Source organism: Chelmon rostratus, chromosome 2 (genome assembly GCF_017976325.1).
Source record: "Chelmon rostratus isolate fCheRos1 chromosome 2, fCheRos1.pri, whole genome shotgun sequence".
Taxonomy (NCBI): Eukaryota; Metazoa; Chordata; class Actinopteri; order Chaetodontiformes; family Chaetodontidae; genus Chelmon; species Chelmon rostratus.
In genome coordinates this window covers 23,896,757-23,912,308 of record NC_055659.1, presented here as the reverse complement: position 1 = coordinate 23,912,308, position 15,552 = coordinate 23,896,757, and the positions used below count along the sequence as shown (strand labels likewise).

Genomic DNA, 15,552 nt, shown 5'->3' with positions numbered 1-15,552 from the left:
TTCTACTTGCAGGTTTCATGAGTCCAAACATCTTGAGAAGAAGTAAAGCACTCAAAGGCTATTCGTTATTCAAACTGAACAAAGTTGTATTTCCGTGGACGTCCATTGTGGATATTTTGAGCTCTCACGTCTTTGCTCTGGTGATTTTAAACACTAAAAACAAATGTTATTAATTCAGTCAGACTGCGACTTCACATTTCGTTTTTCTTTCTTTCTTTCTTTCTCTTCTTTTGTGTGTGCGTGTGCACTCTGGGGAGCACGAGCCCCGAGTTGCAGAGGTCCTCGCGCCCCTTGCACCTGCCTGGCTCCGGCGCCGCGCACGAGCCCAGGTCGCGTGCAGGAGATTTTAGGGGCTTTGCATGTTTTACAAAGTTCTAGTTATTGTGTGGGATATAAAGCACAAAAAAGGAGGGAGGGGACCGTATTTTTCTTCTCTAACACATTTAACACAGGGGGCGGGGGAGGAGCGCGGGGAGTCATGAAGTGAAATCTCCTTAAGTCAATTAGGACCGAGGCTGTCAGTCTTACACACAATATTAGTGGAAAACAAAAGTGAGGAAAAAAACACAAGAGTCACAAGTAAACAAGCTGCAGCCTCGGTTTGCTCTGTTTACTGACTGACACCCTCAGTTTGTTTTCTGTTGCCTACAAGCTGCGAAAGTTGGCCGTTTATAACTTAGCCCGACATCCCAACTGCAAACAATTATTGTGCATACATTATTTTTCAAATGGGACAAGTGGGGACCAGGGACACCCACTGGCTCTTCAAAGACCCCAGGAGTCCTCAACCAAATGCAATTATTTAGTTGCTTTGCTATTTTATCACTGCCCACGTATTTCTATAAAGACGTAAAAGGTATTTGCTAAAAATGTCCAGATGTCACCACCTTTAACTTGCAGGCCCACACAATTCTGCATCCACTTCTAACCCACAGCAAAACTCTGTCAGAAGGGTCCTAAAATGACCGGACCCTCCATAGGGGCCACGCCACTGATCACCTGTTAGGAACGGCTACTGCTTCCAGTTTCTGTCCATTTAACCGGGACCCGGAAGACGGGCTGCTGGCTGACGTGCCATTACGTTGCTGAGCTGCTGCAGCCTCTCATACGGTGGCTGAAGTTTTTGCTCATATTCAGAGAGCGAGAGAGGAAGGAGACACTGAGCGCGCGCGCACAGACACACACGCACACACGCGGACACACACTTTCTGATCTCTCCCGGGCGGTGAGACAGAGAGCAGCGGTTGTTCCGTGTTGTCTGGACGGCATCTTTGAAAAGCAGGGCTGGCCCGGACACCTTTCCCCCCCTCGGTCGTTCGTTTTGCGCCGTTATTTTGGAGAGAGGCGCCGGAGCGGTGCGGCGGATCCGATGGACCCACTTTCTCTGGTCTGACTCGGAGAGCACAGCCACTCTCCCACATAAAGCTGCAGCAGGTAAATGAATTATTATTTTTTGAAGCTATCTGCCATTTTAAAATCCTCTCTGTGAAACGTTTTGGCCGTGTAAAAATTAAAATAATGCGTATCCAAGTCTACATCCTTGGCTATAACACTTGGTTTGAAAAAGGAGCTCATCAGTCGTCATTTATATTAATGTAGCAAAAAATAAAGCTACTTTTTTGCGAATATTCGTGAGCTTTATGTTTCATGACTGTTGGGAATGATATTTGCTGGTTTTAGGCGTTCTTCACAATTGCAGCTGCACATTCAGCATTAGTTTGTCACGGCTATTCGATATGAACCGTGCACACCTCGACAACACTTGAAAGGCGGCACAATATTCATTGAAACGTCTTTATAAATACGCATATTATATATGCATTATAAAGATGCAGTATTAGCTACTTTTCTTATATTCACTAGTATATTCACTCTGCTTTTTTTTTTCTTCTTAGAGACCAGGCTAACCTTGGCTATTATTTTTTTAATTGAGCGAAAAATAAAAATTAGTCCAAAATTAACGATCAAGGCACCCAGCAATGATAACACTGCGCCCAGCAGACGTGCACGTGTTTTCTAAGATTTCGAAGAATTCACGCGGTCACGTAAACACTGTCAATAATCAATTTGAATTTGAATGTAGCCCACTTCATGCTGCCGTGGGCAAGGTGTTCCATTCCTGGGAAGGAAAATAAAAAAGCCTCGATCATGAAGTGGATTAGTGTATCATCAGCATGATATTAGTGACGACACAAGTATGCAATTGTCACGCTTTAAAATGCATAATAACATAAAATGAAAAATCAGCAGAAAGAGCAGTCACATCACATCAATAGAAGAAGAGACAGGGGCGGGCTGGGGTCTCCACAGGCATGCAGCAGCTTGGTTGGGGGGGCGAACACACCTTTTACACCAGCCTCTCTCTTACCTGTGCTGCTGTGTGCAGGATGGTCTGTTTGTGCGTGATTCACATGACATGGAGTGGCTGTGTGAAGCTCTGCCTTACTGAGAATAGAGTGTGTGTGAGCTGTATTTGTAGGTTCGGGGAACCAGAGCAAGAAAGAAACCTGAAGTTATTTTTAATGAACGAGTGACTGAATGAATGGATTTTAACGCTGCTGTTGAGGAGCTGCATCTCTGACACTTTTTTATCAAGCAGTGTTTATGTAGAACCGTCACAGCTTCGTTCTAGACAGAACTTTTCCAAAATGGTTCTGTATCTACAGCGAATGAGGTTTTGACCATAAGCCTAAGAGTCATCATCTGCTCCATAATCCTTTTTTTTTAAGTGTGCAGTTTGAGTGTTTTGTCCAGCCCTATTCTGAAATGTTATTATTCTGAAGTCAAACTGCATAAATGGGAGTGAGTGCTGCTCTCACAGCAGCGTCCAGGCCCCTCTCCCGGCAGTTATATGGTCTTGTGTCTTGGTGCTTGTGTCTATAAAGCCCCCCAGTGCCCTGGCTCGATCTAATTAGCCGTGAGTAAAGGGGACAATAATGCTTCAGCTGGTTTGTGTCATTCTCTTCTCTCTGGCTCTGCTTATCTTCACAAGCCCCACCGTGGCTCTTCAGCCCCCAGTACACACACACACACACACCTACAGACACACACACATTTGCACAGTCACACACCTCCACTCTGGATAATGATGGATGACCGTGCCCAATGGGAACAAACAGGTAGATAAAGCCAATCCCATTTAATAACAGCATGGATCGGAATGATAATCTTGTTGTTCATTAGCCACTGTGGCTCCACGGCGATACAGTTGTTGCACACAGTTCTCACCCAGCACAGGAGGTGTTGTGAGAGGGGTGGTGTTCTCCAGTCATCCCTGGGTGAAACAATACTGCTGTGTCCTTGAGAAAGACAGAGGGAAAGCAAAAGCACCCACCCTCTCCACTAACCCTCCGTCACCCTCTCCCATCTTTTGTTCCAGCACAGATACAAATGGGATTAATGAAGGTATAAATTACAGAGGGCTAAATCCTGCTGAGTAATCCATTTGGCAAACATGCAAACAACAATGGGCATGCTGCAGCAGCTAGCCCGGGCCTGACCCACTCTCCAAGGCCCAGTGGTTAGCACAGACCGAATGCCGCACAGAAACACAGGCTGACCACTGCAGGCTATATACACTGCGCAGACAAAAACAAAAAAAAGACCTTTTACTACTCAGCTATAGAACAAGAGCATCACTGGTCATCCATTCATGCTCGAACAGAGGGAGTCGTTGTTGCTTTACGTTTCAAGCACTGCATTTATTCTGCAGCATGAAATAGCTTCTTTTTATTGGACATACAAATGGTGAATTGTTGATGGTTGTTCCACAATATTTATAAAAGTGCATGGATGGCCATATTAAGGTAAGACCTCACTCCACCTGCCAAACTGTGGTGCTTCTTTTCGCTGGAATGTCAGTTATTCAGGTGGCTGGTCCTCTGCTGGCCCACATGCACTAATTTGTTGATTTTAGGAGTTGACAAGCTCAAAGGGCTGAGCTCATCAACTCACTGCCCCTGGCAATGTGCCAGTGATTTAATGACTGATGACTGACACACACACACACACACACACACACACACATACACACACACACACACACACACACACCCACACACACACACACACACTTACACAGTAGGTATAACACCAGAACAGAGTATGATTGTTGCCCTAATGACCTGCATTGTGGATACCTGGTCATCAGAGTTCTGAGGGATCTTCTACCTGAGGGAATTTATTCAGGTATGAGAAGCTTTGCGTGACACACCCCTTAAACTGCCCCGCTCCCCCCGTGATTCTGTGACGTCAGGTCCAGGCGTCAGCGTGGCGGCCAGTCTGGAGCTCCGAGCGACCCTCCAATTATTCCCTGTCAATCACACACACACACACACACACACACACGCACACACACACTGACGATGCACGTAGGCCTATATCTGTACGGGCATAGACATGGATTGTTGCGCACGGACTAATCATTTTACGCACGCACTGCTGCTAATTCTGCAAGTGAACAAAATAGAATAAGAAATTGCGTTCGCTATCTAATAGCCTTTTTCTTCAACCACGCGGGCAGAAATGTACTTATATCCTTCAAGGCACCAAATCATAATATCCCTAACAGTAATAATAATAACAGATCAACACGCCTTTGTTTGGGTTTTGATTTGTATTGAGATTTGAACGAGGCGTTGAGAGACACTTTGATGATCACCAACTGGTTTTCACAGGTGAGGCCTTGCGCCCATCCCTGGTGCCACCACGTGAGAAAGAGGCGCCATTAGCATGCAAACCGTGTTTGATTGCTCTGTCCCCGAGACAAAACCACTGTTTTCACAAGAAGAATGTCCCGCTACTAATTAAAGACAATTAGGCGCTCCCAACAATGGGGCCAATTTCGGGGTCATAAATCGACTCCTCCTCTGTTGGTTTTATAGGTGCTGAAAACGCTGTTTATTTACATAACAGCAGTATGCGAAAAACAACACAATTATTGTTGGTGATGTAAAACTCCAGCAGCAGCTTTAACAGTTCAAGAAAAACATTTTGCAAGCGGGTGCGACATTTTAGCATCATTCTGAAGTCTGTCTCACATAAATCATTTTCTTGAAATATTTTGCAGATGGGTTCATAAAGGTTAAGGCGACTTACAATGCAGTTCTCTTTCCAAATCATTATAATAGTAAGCCATGTATTGTGCAGAGTGAATTCCCCTTCATGTTAGATGTCTGTCTTTAGGCTTAAACTGCCGCTAAAAAAGCAGATTATCGAGGGCCGATTGCTCATTCAGTGTGAGCTTTATGCGAGAGAAAGACCCCCGAGAAATTACACTGCTGATTGATAAGTCTTTTAGTTTTTCGGTGCAGGGAAATGGAAATTGAAAGAAGGAGAGCAGGGATGCAGCGAGCCAATTGTGGCAGGGCTGACTGTGATTGGCTCAGACCGAGGCCCCGCCCCACGTGGCTTGATATGGGAATTTACTGGCGCCAGCAGCATCAGTCTGCGCCACATCTCATTAATGAGCCTGAGCACTGCATGGATCAGGAGGTTTACACATCCGAGCTGTGTCTGCCGTCAGCTGATCGAAACTGCAACAGGTATCCAGAGGGGACGTTTGCATTTTTTTCTTTCACGCGGAGACGGGACGCATTGCTTCGATACCGAAGCAGCTGTGCATGACTTTGTTTTCGGCCTTTAATCTGTAGGACCATAGCTTGTCTCTCATGTCAGCTGCTTTGATTAGATACAAAATGTACAGGGTGCCTCTTCTTTGCGTGGAGGGAGAGGTGGGGCGGCCACGGTATATGAATTAACATTGTGTTTTCGTCTCATTGCAGGTATAACTGAGGAGAGAGAAGGAGACCGGCTTCTTTAAAGGATTCTATTTCTGAAGCAAATAAACACAGCCGAGACTTTCACAGCTCAGGAGCTATACTGTAAGGAGGATTTAACTCCCTTTACCTTGGAGGTAAACATAGCCTAAAAGTAGCCCAACACGCAGAGACGCGTTCACGGAGACGACGGGCTCAACCATGGAGGTCGCAGCGGCCGATCAGTCTCGGTGGATGGCGCACCATCACGCAGTGCTGAACGGCCAGCACCCGGACTCTCATCACCACAGTCTGAGCCACAACTACATGGAGCCCATGGCGCCTTTGCTGCCCCAGGACGAAGTTGACATGTTTCTGAACCACTTGGACTCTCAAGGAAACCCCTACTACACCAACTCCCGGGCAAGGGTCACATACAGCCAAGCACACGGTAAGATGCGCGCAAGTGTACAGTCTGAGAAGTGCGGTGACAAATGAGGAACAGGGTTGAAAAAAAAATGCATTTTATTACGACCTTATTTGTGTTTTTATATAAGCAATCAATAACCAACCAGAGTATGCCTTATGTGTGTGTATGTGTGTAATTAAGTAAAGAAAATAGAAGCAACTTTGTGCAGAGCGCAGCAGGCATTATCTTGGACTTTTCTGGGACAATTCAGCAACATTTCTAGCAAATGACAGCGAGAGGAAAGGGAAGTATGTCATTTAACCCCTCTCTGTTGGGGCAGGGGTTTCTGGAGGGAGAGAGAGAGAGAGAGGCACTTCCCGGATATAAAATAAAAACCGCAAATTTACTAATAACAATCTTTAGTCCGAGAGCTGCAGTCGATGAAAAGATACCGAGGAGAAGCGACTTTTTTGTATGTTTTGTGCAGGCCTTCACAGGCTTTATCTTTGATGGGAAATCATTTTGGATAATTGACCGGTTATGAGAAAAAAATCTATTATTTAAATTAAGGTAATAATAGTAACTCGCCTGTCTGGAACTAAATGTCGAACTCCACTAATTCTGAGTATTTAACAGGTAAGAAGATCTTCTTTGGTGTGTAACAAAAAGTTCAAAGAAAGCATTATATTAAATAGATCGTTTTGGATTTCAGCTCGTCTCACTGGGAACCAGGTTTGCCGACCACACCTCATCCACAGCCCCGGTATTCCCTGGCTGGACCCCGGGAAAGCAGCTCTGTCCGCTGCCCACCACCATAACGCATGGGCGGTCAGCCACTTCAGCAAACCCGGCCTGCACACCACCGGCTCCGGCTACCCCTGCAGCAGCAGCACCGGCACGGCTCCGGTGTCGTCGCTCACTCCGGCGTCCCACTCTAGCCCGCACCTCTACAGTTTTCCCCCCACCCCTCCGAAAGACGTGTCCCCGGACCCCGGCCCTACCTCTCCGACGTCCACCTCGACCAGGATGGACGAGAAGGAGTCGATCAAGTACCAAGTGCCGCTGACGGACGGGATGAAAATGGAGAGCTGCAGTCCGCTCCGCAGCGGCCTGGCCTCCATGAACAGCCAGGCCGCGGCCACCACGCATCACCCCATCCCGACCTACCCGGCCTACTCTCTGCCACCCCACGAGTACGGCGGCAGTCTCTTCCACCCCGGCAGCCTCCTCGGCGGCTCCTCCTCGAGCTTCACGCCCAAATGCAAAAGCAAAGCCAGGTCGAGCTCAGGTGAGTCTCACGTGTTTTTGAGTTTACATCAGATGGCAGATCGCACTGATAAGGCCAAATGAAATGGTTATGGTTTATTCCGATGAGCGGTAAAGCGGTGCAGTTTATCCAATCCCTCACCGGTAGATAAATATTTCATTTGTTACCACCATCTATTAATATTATCATAGCCTGCTATTGCCGGGCATATCGTTTACAGAGTGTGGTCATGCGGGAATTTGCGCAAGTGTTGCTTTAATTTTTTAATATAATTTGAATCGTCAGCTCTGTTTCAATGCTGGCCTGTGCTTTCATAAGCGCGACTTGTTGCTCTGCTGGGATCACGCACAAACACGCACAAAACGGGTGATGCTTGCATATCGGACACTGCAAACCTGCCCTGACAGCTCTTATCTGAGTCCCATCGCACTCCTCGCCTCTTGTAAGCTCCCTGCACTTCACGTTAGAGAGGAGTCAACCTCAGATGAAGCTCATCAGACTAATCGGGGTTAACTATTTACTAAATGTCCGATGGGGGCATTGTGCGCACGATTAAATGAAACTTAAAGAAAGTGGGGTCAGGCCTAATTACAACTATCAACTATGTCCTTTTTTGTTGTTGGTTTGCCGAAAAATAAACGCAATTATAGTTTGACCACATATTAAACATTCAGTTGGGTACTATAGGTCTATAATCAGACAGCCAAATGGCTCATCTTCGTGCCATTGCTTGTTTTCTTTTAAACGTGGCCGTTTATTGCACTCAAAAAATGAAGGAGTCACGACGGCCTGGCTCCTGCCATATCCTGTATACCTCCAAGTGAACAAATCACGACCTCCACCCCGCCCACAGCTCTCCCCAGCACTAACAAAGCGCAGGCGACAGAGCCCTGCTGTTTGTGTTTTTAAGCATGGCCTTGGCCCAGTGCGCTGACATGAAGTTGAGGCACACAGCAGATCTGCTTCTTTGCAGAGATGAAAGTGTATTTAATAACGCTGCTGCTGCATGCACCGTCTCAACGCTTGGAGACCAGTGCAGAGTAATCCTGATTAAAAGCATGCATACTTGGTTTCACTCAAAATTCTCAAAGCCAGTCAAATTGTTTTTAATAAAACACAGTCTATTATCTGACTGTCTGGATAAGCACCTGATTCAATAGACTGCATGTGTCAGGAGTAATATTTAGGCTTTATGCCTGACATTAATGTGCAGACATTTGAAAAACAACTCAGTCTGGTAATGGCTCTGTAATTTCCCTACATTGTTCCAGCTGTTGTGCTTTGAATTAACGAAGAAAAAAAGAGACAACGAACGACACCACAGACTGTGAACAAGTTTGCTCCAAATGTAGTCGTGTAATTATCACCACTGTCATCCACTGTCCCTGTGCTTTCTAATACACCCGGGGAATGCTCAGTGGCTGATAATCTGAGTGAATGTGAGCTGTTGTGGCAGAGAAATGTTATACTGTGACATTTAAAAGAAGCTGACCAGACTGTGCCCGAATCAGTAACACAAACATATCAGCTACGACATTAAAAAGGCTCTTATCTATCAAAGTCGGTGTCCAGTGCCAGTAATGGTGATTGATTGTTGTACAAAATGCCACAATGACATTTCAGCTGTCAGCACCTATACCTTACAGTCGTGTGGCTTCCTGCTGAACGAGCCCCAAACCAGAACTACTCCTCCTCTCTAACCTGCCTATCACACAAAGCTTCCCATTTTCTCCCCTCATTTCAACACTACACATTGCATAAGACGCAATACATCAGTCATTGCAGCAAATGTTAATGAAGCCGCTTTAATGTGGTCGCTGGATTGCGAAACACTTAAGAGGAAGAGAAGGGAGGTACAAAAAAGCGGCACGATGCATTTCAAAAGGAACATAGCTTTTTGCTCAGGTCAGATTCCATTGTGGAGTGAGGGTGGGACTGTGGGTGTCACTGGCATTATAACAGGAATAATGAGATGATGCTCTAGGGAGAGAAGGATACTTGAATTAAATGAAGCGGTCGGTTTAGCAACAGGCTGTTTGAAGTCAGTCAAACCTGAATGGGCGAGGAGAGCGTGTGGGAATAAGTAAAAAAGCAGGTTTTTGTGTAGAAGAGCACAAGCATGCACAGGAAGACTATTTCAGCATTTTAAGGGTAATACAAACTTCATGAAAACAACGTTAGACTGAACGCCATTTCTATATTATTAATTGCGGCCAACTGGCATGCAAGCTTTCCATCAAAGACTGCAACACTGTTCGGCACATTTAATACCACCACCACACACTTATGTTTCCTCTGATGGGTGCCCACTGAGTTCATGAATAATGTAGACCTAATTTGATGGTGTGTCTCATTCTTCTTGTTGGACACCTCTGGACATGTTCTGGCTGTCTCTAACCTCCCCACTCTGGATCAGTTTACATAGAGGTGTCTGTGTCCATGACAGCCGTGCTCACTTGCTACACCTGCCCTCTGATATGAGACAGATTTTCACTTCATATTACACTGCCACATAGGGTCGTCTGGCACTGTACAGTCGCCCGATTGGGCCGGACAGCTGCTATGTGATCTGACAGAAGGTGAATTTTTTAATTATATAAATTTTCTTTTCGTCTCCTCCTCTTGAACTATATGCAGAGGGCCGTGAGTGTGTAAACTGTGGTGCCACCTCCACCCCTCTGTGGCGACGGGATGGTACCGGCCACTACCTGTGCAACGCCTGTGGACTGTACCACAAGATGAACGGCCAGAACCGACCACTTATCAAGCCCAAACGTAGACTGGTGAGTCCCACTTCTTACTCCATCGCTTCACTCCGAGAGAAGGCACCCAAATATGAGCACAAAGCAGATGCCTGCAGCACAATTCCAGGAAAGTTATATTTTCCCTATGATCTTCCTGGAATTGTTTGTCCCCCTCACCCCCCGATGATCCGCCTTCATGGCCTGTTACAATACTGCTACTATTGCCATTGTTCCTGCTATCATTATTGCTGGTACTTCTGATACTGTTACTGATACCAATGCCCATGCTGCTTTAGTTAACACCATGCTTGAGTAAATGAAAAGCAGCGTGGACATATTACACTCCTGTCAGGGATGTACCACTGCTCCAGAGCGGCACAGCCACTTCTGACATTAACCCCTCTGAAGCTGGACACATTTCTCTGTCATCATTTATTCATTCAAATTCATACAATCCATGTATTTTAATTATCTATCTATCTATCTATCTATCTATCTATCTATCTATCTTGCAAGTATTCTCAAACAAGAGCACATAAATTATTTGCATGTTATTATAGCCTTTTATCATGTTCCTGAGGTTTGGTATTTTACAGGATCTCCTTGTTCTGCAGAAATAACCGCTTTATTTTAATTTTGCACGCAAGTGCTCAATTTGTCAACAAACAAACAAATCCAGGCACTGTTGTCTACAAACTCAGACATGGCAACAAATACATACATTTGCCCAAATTAAAACTGTTTTCTCCGTCAATGGTTAATTGGTTACTAGAAATAAAGATAAGCATTATAAACACAAGCCACTTATAACTTAAAATATTAGTGACAGAAACAAACATCAACACAGTTACAAATAATAATAATAACTATAATACCTGGCTAAATTATTACGAATTAATTACTGGCTTTGACTCCAACAATTAAATTAGTTCGTTTTTTTTTTTTTCGTTTTTTTTTTCTGGAGTTTCGTGCTGGTATAACCTTTTCACTTTAATAAAAAGGGGTCTGTTCTATCTCATTTACCAAGGCTAATTATGATTGCGGGGGCTGTAGCCTGGGTCTAATGGTCTTCATTAACATTAGCTGGTAATTTGACGTGCAAATAAATTGTCCGCTATCAGACGATCGGTAAAGATATTATGGATGGGCTTTAAAAAAAAAAAAAAAAAAAAAAAAAACGCCCCACCAAAGCCCATTATGATTATGCCATATTTTGGACATTTTTCCGTGCTGTTCCTTGACCACCTCCACGTCGTTCCTCCTCGTGAAAAGTCGCATTACTTTTTCCACTTTGTCGGCCCGTGTGGCTGCAGCTTTTTGCATTTTCAGCTCAAGTGTTTTTCAGAGTTGTGTTCAAAGGGGCATCCAGTTGTTTCCTATCCGGATATCTGCCCGGCCCAGATAAGGAAGTCAGGCTCCCGGCTGTTTCCGCCTTCAACCAGCGCGCTGCATTCTCTGTGGCCAGACTGACATATACTGTAAAGAGATTATCACAACACTGGAGGAGCCGCTATGTGTGAAGAGACAGCCCGTGAGGGGCGGGGATTGGAAAATAAATGGATTTATGTTCTCTTGTTTGTCGTTCTCGGTGGCCGGTGGCAGCCTGCAGCCTGAACGCAGCAGCGGCTGCTCTCTTCTAAAAGACGGGCTCCGTGTTTTATTGCGCATATAAATGAATGAGTAGCTTATTGTTGCTCTCCAGGTCAACAGCGACGAGTCCACCTGAAATTAATTAAAAGGAAAACCTGGATGTTGCTGCAAAGCAAAGAGCCGGAGGGTTCTTGCATGTTAAGCTAATGTTTCTTATTATGTGTGAAGAATTGATCCGCAATGGACGCAGGAGCACGTTGCCAGGCGGGACACCAGGTCTTACATGACTTTGTAGGCCAGTTCCCCTGGATCAGGATAAATAAAGGGTTTACAGAAGGCCTGCAATATGACCTGTTAATACCAGTATATTTATTTTTAATTCATTAAATATGATAAAATGCTAATTAACCGGAAGGCGTGTACAGAATCAGGCATTCTCCAGAAAAACGTCCCCGTATCTTTCTGCGCAAATTAGAAAATGTGATCATGGTTGTCGCGGTCTGCTTACATGCAATTGATTTAATAGAGGAGTTAAGTAATTTTTCCAGTCTGAGCGTCGCTCCTTTTGATGCTTTTCTGCACATGGTTCTGCGGTCAGAGAGGAAAGCACACGGAAATCCACGTGCCGCCGCCGCCGCCGCCGTCCTCTTTGAGATCTCTTACTGGCTTCGTGTCGATGCAGAAATCACAAACTTTCAGCACACAGCTGTGAAATGACACCTGTAGTGACAGTGAGCTGTCTCCGCGCAGCTCGGCGTCCGCGCTGACCTCTCCAACATGTGAATGGCTCATTATTCATGATGTGTTTTCTCTGCTTCCTCCAGTCCGCCGCGAGACGCGCAGGCACCTGCTGTGCAAACTGCCAGACCACCACCACCACCCTGTGGAGGCGCAACGGGAACGGAGACCCGGTGTGTAACGCCTGCGGCCTTTACTTTAAACTGCACAATGTAAGTAGCCTGAAAAAAAAAAGAAACACTCCGAACTCAAGTGCGGGCTTTTTTTGAGGGAGGGGGGCGGCTGGTCGTTAACTGGTCAAGTGGGCGGACAGCTCCTATCGATTTAGGAGCAGAGAAACTGTGAGAGTGTGGAGGCAAAGCCTGCTCACCCTGTCGAGCAGAACCCACCGGTCGTCTTTTTTTTATTAATCCATCGTTGTTTCAATGGGGGGCGTTACTCCCCGGAGAGGCTGCAGGGTGGGACTGTCATTCAGTGTAACGGCGTCGGTTACACTGATGAGGATTTGTCTGAGGCTGCTCCTTTCAGCCCCAGCCAGCCCTCATCCCCATGTATTCATACTGACCAGGACGGTTCTGTTTGGTTTTAAATCAGACAAAAGCTCAAAAACGCCCCTGACTCGCCTTATAATAGAGCCATATATGCAAAACAGCTGCTCGTTATTTATAGCATTTGTTTCACACTGGTGTAACTCAAAATATGGGGCTGCCGTGAAAGACATGCGTGTAACACCTAATTGGTAATGCAATAAGTGACATGTTCCTGTGACATTTTAAATTATGAGCGGGATCTAAAAGCAGAATTGACCTGAACCACTAGAATGTACCCCGTCTGTGATGCTTTTGTCTGGCCTGCCTTGAGCTAATGTGCGGCTCTCCACAGGTCAACAGACCCCTGACCATGAAGAAAGAAGGCATCCAGACACGCAACCGCAAGATGTCCAGCAAGTCCAAGAGGAACAAGCGAGCAGGGGACGGCTTCGACGAGCTCTCCAAGTGCATGCAGGACAAGGCCTCTCCCTTTGGCGGTGCACCCAGCCTCACCAGCCACATGGCCCACATGGGTCACCTGCCCCCCTTCAGCCACTCCGGACACATGCTGCCTACTCCCACGCCCATTCACCCTTCATTCGGCCACCCCCACCACTCCAATCGCTCGCCGGTCTGGGCTGAGCCTCACTGAGGCCCCTCCAGACCCAGACCTCCTCCGCCTGTAGGAGCCACAACATCGCCATTAACACTAAATGGCCCTCCACATTGTGTCGAAAGCTGAGCAGACCTGTTGTGTCATGTACAGTGGTTGGAAGGAAGAGACTTTCGGTTGGACTTAATGACTGAAGGTCGCGTCATGCCTGACCTCACTGATGGGACGCTGCAGAGCAGGACTTTAGTGAACTCTGTGAAAAGCTAATGTGACGAGGGGTTTGTTAGTCCCTGGGTGACCGAGGCTTGCAGGAAAGGAGTGAACGGAGACGCTTGTCATTCTTTTTGCTTATTTTTACTAAGTCACTTTGGTACCCACCTCTCCTTGACCCTGTAACAGGAGACTCACGAGAGGTCTTAAAAAGCACCGCTGTTTTCACCTCACAGCCATCTCATTATATACTGAGATACCTGCACCCCGTCCATCCCCAGGCTGTCGTCCTCAACTGCTGTGGACGGACAAACTCTTCAGCGCTGGAAATCCCAAGACTGGCTCACAGCTGCAGCACCCCGTACACCTCTGTTACGAACCAGTCAGATGCAGACTACAGCACCCACAAGCCAGTGCTCTCGTCACATGCTGGATTGTACACCACCACAATGCTCACCTGTTTTTAATAATGGACTTTTATGGAAAAAAGACACAGTAAATAGAGTGTTTATAAATGCTTAATTGCTATTATTGTTGTTATATTTGATGTTATAATTATTGCTACGATAATTTATTTTCACTCTTTAAGCTTTCCTCAAAGACACATGGAAACCGTTATGATTTGAATTTCATGGTTATTACGTAAAGAAAAACACTGACCTATCTTAGATGAAAAGTCCCTGAGCTGTACGTTTTTATCATTTTTTCCATCTCACAAAAGTAAAGGAAATAAAGTTTAATACTAAAGTAAAAATCTGTCACTGCCTCGTGAGTTTAGTCCGTCTCTCTTTATCATGCTTGCATACACACACGACATCCAGCACTGGACCAAACGCTCCTTTTAATGAAGAGTGCTTGATTATTAAAATCCTAAGTGATATCAGATGCATCAAGGGAAGCTCTGTGATCCCTTAAGCGTGGTAATGCTTTGGTCAGGCTCCTCCTCTATCTGCGATGGCGCGTTGTTAAGAGAAGGCCTCTTTGTGGAGCTGAGGCCCCAGGCTGGACCACTGTACCCAGACAGCAGGCTCCAGCGAAGGGCTCCGGAGTCACACACAATCGTACATATGCACATACCCACATGCTCACACAGACACTCTTGGAAAAAGAAAAAACAACCAGTAACCCAAATTCACACCCTTATTTAAGCAAGCAACCCATGCAAGTTCTGTTTTTTAAAACCCGCTACCAGACACATTTTTTTTTAGGAGTTTGTATGTGGCAAATTCTGAGTCATGAGTGCAGTTCAGCGGGAGCCTTTCTGGCTCGCTGTGTCTGTCGGAGTGGCCCTCTCTCTTGGCTGCGGTGATTGGAGTGAGAGGAAGGACAGCGGGTCTTTAGTGGGAGAGAGAAGAGGAAGGAAAGGCAATCAGGCGACCTGAGCAAACACGTGGGGGTCTGCTCAGACCCTTCGCACACAGATGTGCGCGCAGCTGCGGCTGCCAGGAAGCAGGCGTCGACTCTGTTGCTCCCTCATCTCGCCCTCTTTTTCTTTCTCTTTCTCTTTGTTTTGCTTCTTTTTTCCCCTCCGCTCTCCCTCGTTCTGCTCTTACATTTATTCTGTTTGTCTTTTATTCTCCTCCATTCTCTCCCTCTCTCTCTGTGTCGGCCATTCTGCCTCTCCCTCCCCATTTGGGCGATTACAGTAAAATAAAGGGTCTGAAAAGGAACTTTGAACAGAGCCAGCAACTAATG

At 46.1% G+C, this 15,552-nt stretch overlaps 1 protein-coding gene across 3 annotated transcripts; it reads left to right on the top strand.

Moving 5' to 3' along the window:
- The first annotated feature begins 1,137 nt into the window (after window positions 1-1,137).
- gata2a (GATA binding protein 2a) lies at window positions 1,138-14,605 on the top strand. Of its 3 annotated transcripts, none has more exons than XM_041948113.1 (6): window positions 1,138-1,434; window positions 5,784-6,207; window positions 6,878-7,453; window positions 10,058-10,215; window positions 12,591-12,716; window positions 13,387-14,605. In XM_041948113.1, the coding sequence occupies exons 2-6, from the start codon at window positions 5,979-5,981 to the stop codon at window positions 13,684-13,686; spliced, it is 1,389 nt and encodes a 462-aa protein (XP_041804047.1). In that variant the 5' UTR covers window positions 1,138-1,434; window positions 5,784-5,978; the 3' UTR covers window positions 13,687-14,605. The 3 variants fall into 3 exon arrangements, with proteins under 3 accessions (XP_041804047.1, XP_041804063.1, XP_041804055.1); XM_041948129.1 differs by having other exon boundaries at window positions 1,139-1,434; window positions 10,070-10,215; XM_041948121.1 differs by lacking the exon at window positions 1,138-1,434 and adding an exon at window positions 5,449-5,543.
- Window positions 14,606-15,552: the final 947 nt, after the last annotated feature.